The sequence below is a fragment of the Antedon mediterranea genome, chromosome 1, assembly GCF_964355755.1.
Source record: "Antedon mediterranea chromosome 1, ecAntMedi1.1, whole genome shotgun sequence".
Taxonomy (NCBI): Eukaryota; Metazoa; Echinodermata; class Crinoidea; order Comatulida; family Antedonidae; genus Antedon; species Antedon mediterranea.
In genome coordinates, this window is record NC_092670.1 from 11,686,035 (window position 1) to 11,699,010 (window position 12,976).

General features: G+C 32.7%; 1 protein-coding gene across 1 annotated transcript; it reads left to right on the plus strand.

Moving 5' to 3' along the window:
* Window positions 1-549: 549 nt before the first annotated feature.
* On the plus strand, window positions 550-12,261 carry LOC140041565 (uncharacterized). Its single transcript, XM_072087645.1, has 7 exons — window positions 550-619; window positions 4,669-4,773; window positions 5,339-5,437; window positions 5,925-6,155; window positions 8,793-9,053; window positions 9,739-10,320; window positions 10,571-12,261. Exons 1-7 carry the CDS (start codon window positions 565-567, stop codon window positions 10,825-10,827), a joined length of 1,590 nt encoding a protein of 529 aa, XP_071943746.1. The 5' UTR covers window positions 550-564; the 3' UTR covers window positions 10,828-12,261.
* Window positions 12,262-12,976: the final 715 nt, after the last annotated feature.

A 12,976-nucleotide genomic window follows, 5' to 3' on the forward strand; every position in this document is an offset into this window, starting at 1 on the left:
AAAGTTTACCAAACTTTGAGTTTGCAAACTAAGTTTGCTATTGTGTATAGAAGGTTTTATTCACTATTATGTACTGTTTCTTGTTGTCCTTACTTTGATTTTACCATTAAAATATACAATGAAATATTGATTTTATGTGCATAATTGTTTGATTACAAGCACGACAGGCCTCCTACAGGCTCTACATTATTAAGCGATTAATTCATTTAGTCAAAGCTTTTATACATTTTGTATATTACGAATGCACATTGAACATTTCGAAGAAAGAATTGTATGCGCTTGCGTATTCTATTATATATACTTTTTAAGAGGTGAATTCAAGGCTGTTTTTGACTGTTATTTTAAATTCGAACATTGGTTAAGCATTTTATCACGTCACAAGCAGTAGATGAAAATATGAATACGCATGCGCTTTAGTCAACGATTTCCAATTCGTGTGAATCTTGAAAAGATTTATAACTTTGCTTTTCATGGTTACTAATGTATAAACGGGTTAGTATTTCCATCGGGTGTTAAGAACAAGTATTTTATTTGTGATTCAACCAGCAACAAACAGACACCAAAATGAAACTTTGCGTGTTATGTGTGATTTTGTCTCTTTTGAAAGTTGGCGAATCTGGTGAGTAGGCTATCTTTCATTTCATACATAATTAATAATAAAATTGTAAGAATAATAGTGTGTTTTATGTGCCGTTTGTAATTCAACAACAGTGATAAGAAAGGAAGAAGATTTTGTTTTCAATGTAAAAATTGCCGCGCTTATTCGAACTACTTTCTGTGAATAAGTATTTTTAAAATGGGTGTTTTAAAATGCCAAGGACACAATCCTACATAAAATAAGAACAAAACAAATCTATAGAACATTTACAAATTGGCAAATTAGGAGTATATTTGAAGTTGAGAAAATACTTTATAATGTTACACTAAATTTTATAATGAAAATTGTTCACAATGCTATTTTAGAAACAAGGGTTTAGCGCTTAAAAAAAGATAAATAATTGGAGATATTGGGAACCGTAACTCAAATCCCAAATCTTGTAAATAGTCCGGTACACCGGGGTAACCCAGCCCCTATACTCATCTAGAACGACTTTAAAGAGCACACGAGCATTTCTGTAGGCCAAACACTCTGATGGTTTATAATCTTTATCCAAGGAGACTCGTTCTACCACCAGAACCATGAAGCGAGTGAGCATCGAAACCTTACCATATGAGGCTGTGGAAAACGGTTCCACGTATTAAACCCCACTCCTCCACTCTCTCCTGCACTCACTCACTCTCCCAATCACTCATCTTATCACTTTTCTTAAATAACCATTCATTTTTATCTAGAGTTAACTAGTTATTGAAAATAAAATATTCTATATCAATTGCTGGACCTTTAAGACTTATCAGCGGTCAGAGGTCATCGGACACAACAAAACGATAAACGGTTTCGGATTTAACAAAGCATCGGACAAAACTCTAGAAATTATGGTACCTTAGGGTACACGTTTTTAGAAGTAGGCATCAAAGTAGGCTAGAGTGTATTTATGCGATATCTTGCACAATTGGTTGTTTGATCTAATAATTGAAACATTACATTACGATTAATGTACATTGTGTAATAATAATTAAAAGCATGAGCATATTTCCTTCGTAGCCTATAAACGTAGGTCGATTTTACATATGAATATATTTCTAAATCGGAAAAGAAATGTAGGATCATTATCTTTTAACTGTTACGACCAAGAATATTTTGTTTTTAATGTCAAAATTGCCTCCCTTAGGCCTATTAGAACTAATACTTTTAGTATTTACATAAATGTTTTAAAATGCCATGGACAAAATCCTACATAAAATAAGAATAAAACAAATCAATAGAACATTTACAAATTGGCAAATTAAGATTACGTCACGTATTTTTCGATAATACATTTGACGTAAATAACGTTATACTAAATGTTATACTGAAAATGGTTCACAGTGCAATTTTAGAAACAAGGGTTTAGTGCAATAAAAAGACATGAAATAAAAGGAGAGCGAATGAAAGTTAATATTGTACCGTAACTCAAATCCGAAATGTTGTAAATAGTAGGCCTACACCGGGGTAACCCCAGCTGCCCCTATACTCATCTAAAAAAACTTTAAAGTGTATATGCGCATTTTGTGGGCCTACACTCTGGACCTACGGTTTATAATCTTTATCCGAAGAGACTCGTTCTACCAAACCAGAACCATGAAGCGAGTGAGCATTGAAACCTTGCCATAAGATGTGGAAATAAATGTCTTAACCGCACGCCCAATATGTTACCCATTGCATTATTATGGAGTTGAAACTAGTTATTGAAAATAAAGTATTCTATAGTATTACTGGACCTTTAAGATTCAGAGGTCATTAACGAGGAGGACACAAAGAAACGATTAATGAAAGCACCAAGCAAAACTCTGGAGATTAAGCCTTAGGGCACTCGTTTTTAGAATTATGCATCAGAGTAGGCAAGAGTACGGTAGCTAGTAAAATTTGTTGTTTGGTCTAATAATTGAAACGTTACATTACGATTGTATATAAATTATGTAATAATAATTACAAGCACGAGTACATTTCCTTCGTACCTTAAACTTTGATTGATTTTCGATATGAACAGATTTCTAAATCGGAAAAGGATCATTATCTTTTAACTGTTACGACTAAGCTTATATATCTGGACCTCCCGGTATGAATACCATGGAGGAAGAATCTCCTCAAAATGCTATGTTAACAGTTGGTCTGGCTGGTCTTGATGACGTTTGTCATCTCTGTAAATTATATGGCTTTCGTAGTACAAAACCATTTCAGATTCAGATTCAGATAATATTTATTTAGATAATAATGAATGAATATATACAAAATAGAAAAAAGATATTAAAGTGAACATAGATAAAACAGTAATTGGTAGTCATTATTACCATGGATCCCTTCTAGAAGTTAAAAACTTGTCTCGTAGGGACCCATAACAAAACACATTACTAAAAAAATAAAAATAACCTAGAATATATAATTATATAATTTAGGATAAAAAATTACAGTATAATAACATAACTAACATCTTCTTTATACAAATTATTTAAATTATATTTCAATAGTTTCATGATAATTATAAATGAAATAACTACCGATATTGGTAAATGAAAAAAAAATATGTATACATAAATTATAATTCCAGTATATATATAGTATATACTATATATACATTATATATAGTATAGATTAAAGATTGCAATAATAAACAACAACTAATATTTTGTGTAAGACATAAATAGTGAGTATAAATAATGATAATAAGCATATTAACTAAGCAGTATAATATTTAGATATATAATGATTCTTTAACTTTTTTCGGAAAGTAAATAATGATATTGACGTTTTGATATTTGGTGGGATATGATTCCACAAATTAGGACCTGATATAGTTATAAAAAATTTAGTTTTTGTAAGTCTAGCAAAAGGAATGTTTAAATGAGAAGTTCTTAAATTGTAATTGTGAAATTTGGTATGTTTACAGAGCATATCAATCATAGAAATAGGAAGTTGGTTTTTAAAATAATTAAACATAAAACTGGCAACTTGAACATTGTGGATATCCGTTAATTTTAATATACCAAGACGTTTAAAAAGGGGTTCAGATGAGGTTCTATATGGTGAAAAAGTAATAATTCTAGCTGCACGTTTTTGTAATTTAGTTAATCTAGCAATATTAGAAGAGTAATCTGCAGCCCAAATAATGTTACAATACTGGAAACAAGGAAGTACAAGTGTGTTATAAAGAGAAATTAAAATATTTAGAGGGAAGAAGTGCTTAAGTCTGTTAATAATACTAATAGATCTTGATATTTTTTTCGAAACGTAATTTTGATGACTGGTCCATTTGAGGTTTTCATGAATATATACACCTAAAAAAAGTGTTTCAGTTTTGCGTTCAATTTGAATTCCGCCAAGAAGTATATTTAGGTCATCAACTTTTAGTTTACGTTGAGAATTGTGAAAAATTAAATAATTTGTTTTAAGAGTATTAATAAGTAATTTGTATTTTTATTTATTTATTTCAAAAACCTCCCGAAAGAGAAGCATAAGCTACAAATGTTTAAAATACAAGAATTAAATGTTTAAAAAGTTGTAATAGTCTACACATATCTATCAACATCGTTAAAAAATATAAAGTACTTTACACTATCACAGATTCCATGACCAATACAGTATAGTTAAATATGATTTAACATGCCAGTGATACTTTAAAATAAAAAATAGTTTTAATAAAAGAAAAAAATAATAAATAAATAAATAAATAAACAATTAAATAAAAAAATAAAAACAGTTTTTATAACTTAAACCAATCGATTTTGTCGTGCAATTTAGAGAGTTTATTGCAGTGAATTAAGTTAAGTGAAGACACGAATACAAAATAGTATTTTACTGTATTTATAACGTTTTATGAAGAAAATTACAACATTCTTTCTATTTTTAAAGTTAAAAGATTGGAGGACAAATTCATTGCAACGCAACGCGTATCATTTCAATATAGACGTATTTCAGTTGGTTATCACTACAATTTCATTTTTCCCTGCCTGTTACAATTAAGTGACATTAAGAAACATCCGATTTCTAAACGTGTTAAAAAAATCAATTAAACTACGTGTTCATTATTTCAGCTTATCTCTCCTTCAAGAAACCCACGTCATCTAAATCAGGTAATTCTGAAGAGGCAACTGATGGCAAAGACGGTATTGAGGAAGGCTGCACGCACTCAGTCCACGGTAGGCTTAATTACATGTACATCTATTTATTTGAGAAAAGTTCAGTTTATTCGATGATCATCCCCAATTGATATTGCATTTTTAGAATATATATTTTTAGATAGTTTCTTACTGACACCTCCCCAAAGACACGGGGAATTGATGCGGACACCCGTGTCTGGAAAAGAGTTCGCTTACGGAGTGTCCACTTATACGAGTAGTTGGATAGAAGATCCACACTTTTTAACGAAGTGTGACCGAACCTCTCTTTTCTAGGTTATTATATTAATATACTCAGAGAAGAGTTAAACTACTGTAATTTCATTCTTCCCTGATATATTTATATTCCATAAAAGGCTGTACTCGAAAACAACTCGATCCCTTCTGAAGTCTCGGTAGAAACAAACAATATTGAAGAGGCAAATAAACCTATGCCTGTACTAGAATGCATGATTAATAGATCTCTCTTTGAAATTTCTCCTTCTTCAACCACCCACTTATTCTGTCTTAACTCTGGTTCATATCACTTTACTTCCATTAAAAACAATCCGGATCGATCATTTCATTTCATTTTATTTGTTTACAGGAAGCACATCTTCAGGTGAATGGTTAAGAGTAGATTTGGAAAAAGAGTATAACATAACAAGAGTGACAGTAATCAACCGCGTTGAATATGAAAACCATCGTAAGTAGGATTGTCTCTAATGCTTTATTACTCTGAGACGCAACACAAGCACGTACGCGCAACAAAGTGGGTTTACCATTCACAAGCGATAGATTATTCGAACTGTCGCTTGTCATTGGTCCACGATCGCTTGAGAGTTTACGTCCTTGTAGTAGGAACCAAGCTTAATCACCGACGTTGTAAGAATCGAATGATAAACCGAATTTAATTAAAACGTCATATGACCAGCTGAATTCAAAATGTAGGATTTTTATCTCTTTTAGTGTTATGTAGTTTATCACATTCAAAAGAGCACACTTTTGTTGCTCAACAATTGTAATATAACGTTCTATATCTATAGAGTGGTTAATTAATTGTTAACGAATCATACGTTTGCAGGAATCACCTACATAGTCGTGGGTTACATTGCGTGTGAATTGCGCCCTCAACTCGAACTTTATCACAGTAAATTAAAACAATCAATTAATTATTGATTACTCTTTATTAGATTTTGTTGATAACAGGCTTGAAGGCGCTGAAGTAAAAACAAGTTCAGAAGAAGATATTGAAAGTGCAGAAAAATGTGGCGAAAGTGTTACTGATACTGAATCGAGCCCAATCATTGATTTTCTGTGCCAGAAAGGAACCAGAGGTCGATATGTGTTCATATGGAATCCTAGAAAAGAATATTTGCATATTTGTGAGATGCGTGTATATAACGAGGACGAACCTAAAATAAGTATGTTTAAAAAATGCGAAATTGTATTTTTTTAATTAACAAAATAATAAACAAAAGGCCATAATACAATGTTATTCGATTATCGGCAACTTTTACTAATACAACATCACATGTGTTTCACATGTATTTTATTATTGTATATAAAACACTTAACCTCACCTAACCTTACTTAATACAAGCACCACATATGATACAAATGAAATGTTCTATTACCAAATATTCCTATGGTACTGGGCAAAATGCAGTATGTATGAAAATGGTTGCGTTATTTGCAACGAAGCTCATAGGCATTATACAGTATAGGGAGAAGCAGTTGCTATTCAACGTATGTTGAATAGTGGTAATATCCAAACAAGTTTAGAGTTTACGAATTTTCTTTTCTGTTTATAAGTTTATTAATATGGATGATATTTCCGAAATACAAAGAAATTGAATTGAATTGAATAACAAAAAATAACATTTATTTCCAAATAATGGTGGCGTCACCAAGAAAGCAAATGCTTGTGTCATTAACAAAGTTAAATTGTGTCATAAAGTGATCAATGAAATTCGATACTAAGTTTTTCATTTTTGTACTTTTACTACTATTGTAATATAATGTTTGTTGAGGTACTAATGAAGACTCTTACTCGCTTAACTGTCGTAACACATATATTTTTTATTCATTATAATAGGCCTACTTCAGTACAATATACAACTATAACTAAAGATAAGGAACGGAGGATCAGTGATGCTGTCGGTGAGGTGTGAGTGTAGGTCTGCTTCTGAAGAAGTGGCTGTGAGGTGGCTGTAAGGTGTGTGCTCCGTGAAGTGGCTGTAAGGTGTGTGCTCCGTGAAGTGGCTGTAAGGTGTGTGCTCCGTGAGGTGGCTGTAAGGTGTGTCTGGGCTCTTCTGAAACTTGGGGGTATATTGGCTTCGGTTCATTTGCATATGTCATTACGTAATTTTAGAGGTTACTGATTGGTCCTAAGTTGATCCAGGGGTGTTTAAGTGGGAGTGATTGATCTTATCTGGGGAGGTTACAATGATGAATTGGCCCTGTCGAATCTTTGCTTAAAACTGTCAATATCTAACTGTTTTACGATGGGAACAGTTAGAGAGGTCAAATAAACTGTTTAATTTTTGGGATTTAATTATGAGCTAAATTGACTAAATGTACTTTTGAAACATCTGGACAATTTCTCCTCTGGACTTTCTGGGTCAAGTTTGTGAACTTATTTGAATTCTGATACAAAGGTCAATTTCTTAATTATAAAAGTATATCATTATATTGATAAAGTTGTGAAAATAATGATATATTGTGGATAAGTTTGTGTCAACGACACACACATTTGTTTCTTTAAAGTTTTAAGTGATTAAGTTTGACATTTTGATTTTCTTGAGTTTTATGTTTTGATTTGATTGATTTATGTTGAAGGCCATTAGAACGCGATAAGTTGTCGCAAGATTTGATGTATGTTCAATGTAACATACTATTTTTAAGTTTTGTATTTTATTTTTAACTGATTTATGTTTGATTTACGCGAATTTTATACCAAATTCATTTTTAATTTCATTTTTTTTTAAGAGAGAGAAGAGAGAGTGAAAGTGATAAGGTTACACTTCAGAGTCAATGGTTTTGGCTAACTCAATTTTTGCTTATATGTATAATAATGTTTTTTTTCCTTTTATATAACTTTAATTTTGCATGCCACTATTATAACCATTTTTATATTTTAAATAGATTAGAAAAAAAAAGGGAAACAGAGGGATGTAATATAATGATATACTTTTATAATTAAGAAATCGACCTTTGTATCAGAATTCAAATAAGTTCGCAAACTTGACCCAGAAAGTCCAGAGGAGAAATTGTCCAGATGTTTCAAAAGTACATTTAGTAAATTTAGCTCATAATTAAATTCCAAAAGTAAACAGTTTATTTGACCTCTCTAACTGTTCCCATCGTAAAACAATTAGATATTGACAGTTTTAAGCAAAGATTCGACAGGGCCAATTCATCATTGTAACCTCCCAGATAAGATCAATTACTCCCACTTAAACACCCCTGGATCAACTTAGGACCAATCGTTACCCTCACAGATGACGTAGTGACGTATGCAAATGAACCGAAGCCAATATACCCCCAAGTTTCAGAAGAGCCTAGACACACCTTACAGTCACCTCACGGAGCACACACCTCACAGCCACTTCTTCAGAAGCAGACCTACACACTTCACACCTCACCGACAGCATCACTGATCCTCTGTTCCTTATCTATACTTATCCTTAGTTATAGTTGTATATTGTACTGAAGTATTATTGTATCATCAAGTATTATACTGAATAAACAATATATGTGTTACGACAGTTAAGCGAGTAAGAGTCTTCATTACAAGTCAGTACCTCAACAACACAACACTATATTACACTATACTACTTCAAAAAATGTTTCGAATGGACTTTCATTACTTTATACAACACCACCAGTCGTATTGTTTTTATTTTATGGTAGGTTTATTTTTGTTTTAAAAAGTATTGAAAATTTGTTGGACCACAAAAGGAATTTATCTAATAATATTTGATAATTTAGGCATTTTTGTACGATCCACGATTATACATTATTAAATTTTAATCCATACTTAAATGATAATCCTATAGACGAATGCAGAGAAACTGAATCTGGTGACGACTATCGAGGTAATGTGGCCATCACCAAAAACGGTCGAGTTTGTCAGCAATGGACGTCAAAAACTCCACACTCTCATTCTGTTGTACAAGATCCAGATAAAGGAATCGGTGATCATAATCTGTGCAGGAACCCGGATGGCAAAGCAGGAGGACCGTGGTGTTATACCAACGATGCAGATACTGAATTGGAATATTGTGACGTTGGTGAAGTTAACGAGTACTGTCCACTTGGTATGTTTCTCCAACTTTGCGTGATAACGGAACCTACACGATATTCATAGTAATACTATAATACGGCTAAGCATGTTAATTTACTACTACTACTCACTACGCCTGTAGTTTACTGCAACAATTACTTTCCTTGCTACTTTTTGCTACAATCTCACTACAATTGCTACCGTACTTCTGAAATGTGATGCTTTTCTATACTTGCTACTACCGCAACTACTGCTAGTACATACTATAATACATATGTTCTCCAACATGAACGATCCTGTTGCTGATGCCAATCACTAACTGTAGCTTAGTGGTTAACGTGCTTCTCATCCAATGTACAGGGTTCAATCCTGACCTACTGCTAGGGTTACTCGACATGAATCTTTCTACACCCCCTAAGCATCAAATAAGATATAGCATATTAGCATGATGAGTGTATCCATTTTTCAATTGGCGAGTTCAAATTGTGAATAGTGAAAATGATCTGGTTAGGTGTATTACAAACTATTTGTTACGACATTCAAATCTCTACACTAGGTGTAAAAAAAATCCTATTTTAGTTTGATTTTCTGGTTTGTATTATTGTTTTGTTGTACAGTATATATGGAATATTTATTCTGAAATAAAGTGATCAAATCAAATCAAATTACGAAAAAAAATTATTAAGATCGTTTTTGAAACTAAACTTTTCGCTTTTCAGATTCTGATGACATTGCGAATCCTATAGGAATAGTGGTAGTGAATTATGCAGCTACTATCTGCTATCTGCTATCATCAGACAAATACAGATCTACAACTACATTTAACATCAATGAAATATCAGGTTGTCCAACCACGGCGTTTACAACAGATGTCTTTACAAGCCAATCTTTCACTTTAGGTTTTCACTTTTACTCTGACTACAACTCGGTCGGGGACATTGTACGTCTTGGGAACAATGATCACTATCTTACTATTACACAAACCGTGTCAGACAAGCAGTTTTATCATTCTGAGGTAAAGGTTAACTACAAAGATGATGTACTGACTCGAGCTTTCGTCTTACCACCAAACGTATGGACTTTCATTGGTGTGACGTTTGATGGAAATAACAAAAATATAAAACTCTGGAGGAATGGAGAAATTGCGAGTATTGGATATACATCATTCACAAATTTGGAATTTAAACATACCATCAAAACTGAGTTTACTGATACCGGTTTGGCCATGGTGCAAGTCTACGATGAAGTGATCAACGAAGTGGCAATGAAAGCGGCAAGAGATCTTCAGTTTAATATGCCTAGTAGGTGTTCTATTATAGCAAAATAATTTACCAAAACAATCATTTTGGTTACACGTACAAAGCATCATTATTCTGACCAGAGGTGAATCTTAGACTTTTTCCATTATTTATTTGCCGAGCTCTCTGATCCTCGTTTAAATTTTACCCAATCAATACGTCTTCAGCCATCTTTGATAACAGTTTAAATAAAAAATATTATCAACGTACATCATTTTTTCTTGAATGTGTATGTCTGTTTTTTTTTCTTCAGAAATGAAATCCCGCCAACAAGCTGCCTTCTTAAAGAAACTCGCCAGAAATGAGCGCGTTCACGGCCAAACAGTTTCGAAACATACTTGTCGATATTTGATACAATGCTCTCACTTGTGTCTGGGCAATATTTTCTGCGAAGGGTTTTGGTTTTACACAGGCAGATGTACGTTGTTGGGATGTGTTCAGATCTCAAAAGGAAAAGAAGATGAAATACTTGGTACATACTACTTGAAGGGTCATAATCAATTTATTTAGGAGATCCTCTACGAAATAATTAGTATGATTTATTGATGACAGTTTTCTTGTATTTGAGGGTATTTTAGTCGATTTCAGATTATTACTAGAGACTAATTAACAAATCTTCGTATTATCAAATTAGGAAGTATTAATGTTGGATTCTATCACGTTGAGGAAACCATTGCAATCAAAAGTGTTCAATGTTTACCTTCCAATTGCACTGTGTTCTTTAAACGCGAGCCAGATGTGTACATTGGACAGTTTAAAGTCCTCTTCCCGAGAAGAGCCACCAGAGCCATGGTTGAGTTGTGCCTTTTGTAACCTGTGCAGATAGTTTCCCGCACAGTACACTAAGTCAGCAAGTGTGCCTAAGTTTTGTAGAGTTCAACATTTGAATATTTAATATTTTATGTCATTGTCTCATTATACATACACATATACTTTGTAACGTACACACAATATATTTATTTTGTATTGTACGTAGAAAATTGGTTCACTTACAAATATTGCATTTAGCACTATGGGAAAATTGTATTAGCAGATATTAGCAATATCAATGGTACAATAGAGCAATCACAGTTTCATCAGCTTAAAACTTACTTATAAAAGTAAAGTTTTTTAGCAGAAATTAGCAAAATCATTGCTTAAAATAGCAAGAGCAGTCTAAGCACAGTATAACCAGTTTATTTTAGCGTAATAAAACAACAAAAGAATGCTGAAACAGCAATTGTCAGTTTCTCAAGTTTTTTTGCAATATCAATGGCAAAATAAAGTGGTAGCAAGTAAACTAGTAGCAATTGATACAACAGCAATAAGTATGCTAAAATAGAAATTCTACTGGCCAAAACAGACATCGATATTAATGGCGTGTTCGCAGGCAATGTTCCCACCTTGGTAAAGTTTACCATTGATGGTAGCAAAGTGAAATATAGATTCAGCAGTGAAAAATACCAGTGCTAATGAAGTGCAGAATAGCTGATTTAAGTTTGAAGAAAGCATAAACAATAAGATAATGAGTATATAACGGATATTTTCTTAAGTTTGCAAAATTAACTAAATATTTAGATTTTACATTATTCTGCTTTGTTATGCTTAGACCACCGATCCAGATAAGAAAAATTGTAAAGTTGTACTCATTTTTGTATGTTTTTTTGTTAAACCACTTTTATTCAATGAAACAAAAGGCAATCAGTACACAATCAAATAAGAGAATCAAATCCTAAGACAAATGCTTACCTTAAGCAAGGACTATTCATTGCAAAAAGGGGATGGCAAGGCAAATGCAAAAATATAATGGTTTAAAAAAATATATCCAAACAAAATGTACTTACCCTGGAGGGCAAATGTATGTGGATTAAGGTGGTGTTCACAAAAGAGAAAAAAAAAACAATCATGTGCATGCAATGTATTTTTCTTGTAGTTTTATTGTCTTTTATTGTCATAAATATGTCAAGAAAATGAATTTCCATTTTAAGTGGACCAATAAAATGTCTTGAATCTTGAATCAATATGCGCAGGTAGACGTTTATATTAATATATTCAGTTTCTGTTAGTGATGATCTTCTACTTTTTGTTGCATGAAGTTTAGATTAAAGCCTAGTATACAATAGCATACTTAAGTTTCCAGACCACCACCATTTTCGTGCAGTTTTTTTTTTGCCACCAGAGTCCGGGTGATCGATTTGCGCGAATACATACATGCATGTACATTTATTTTACATTTATTGTTACCCGCAACGCGAAGTAGACCAAACGCTAGGAATTGTCAAATCACAAGCGTTATCTATTGAGTCGTGATTTGTTAAATAGGTTGAGCTGCTGCGCTTACGTTCGTTGTGTTGCGTCGTTCAAGTGGGAACCAAGTATTAAAGAGTCTTCGATTTCTGGACTAGGTCTGTAAATTATGCAGTGTAATTTCGTCGTCCAGCTTAGATAAATCCTATGTTGTCACTTTGACAAACTCAACTGAATGTATTCGAATAGTTTTTCCATATGACGTCGTAATACGAACTCCTGGGTCCTCGAAAGCTAGCTCCCTATTATTAGGTGATAGTGACATCTTTAAAGAAAAACCGACTTACTGTAAAGTATAAAGTTGCTATAGTTACTAAGTGTATACGGATATTAGTATTTGCATCGGTACCAATAACAAGTACCGTATTGTATT

Coding starts and splice junctions, on each gene's coding strand:
- LOC140041565 (XM_072087645.1), top strand. CDS start 565: ATGAAACTTTGCGTGTTATGTGTGATTTTGTCTCTTTTGAAAGTTGGC. Junction 4,774..5,338: donor CTGCACGCACTCAGTCCACG/GTAGGCTTAATT, acceptor ATTTGTTTACAG/GAAGCACATCTTCAGGTGAA. Junction 6,156..8,792: donor CGAGGACGAACCTAAAATAA/GTATGTTTAAAA, acceptor ATAATCCTATAG/ACGAATGCAGAGAAACTGAA.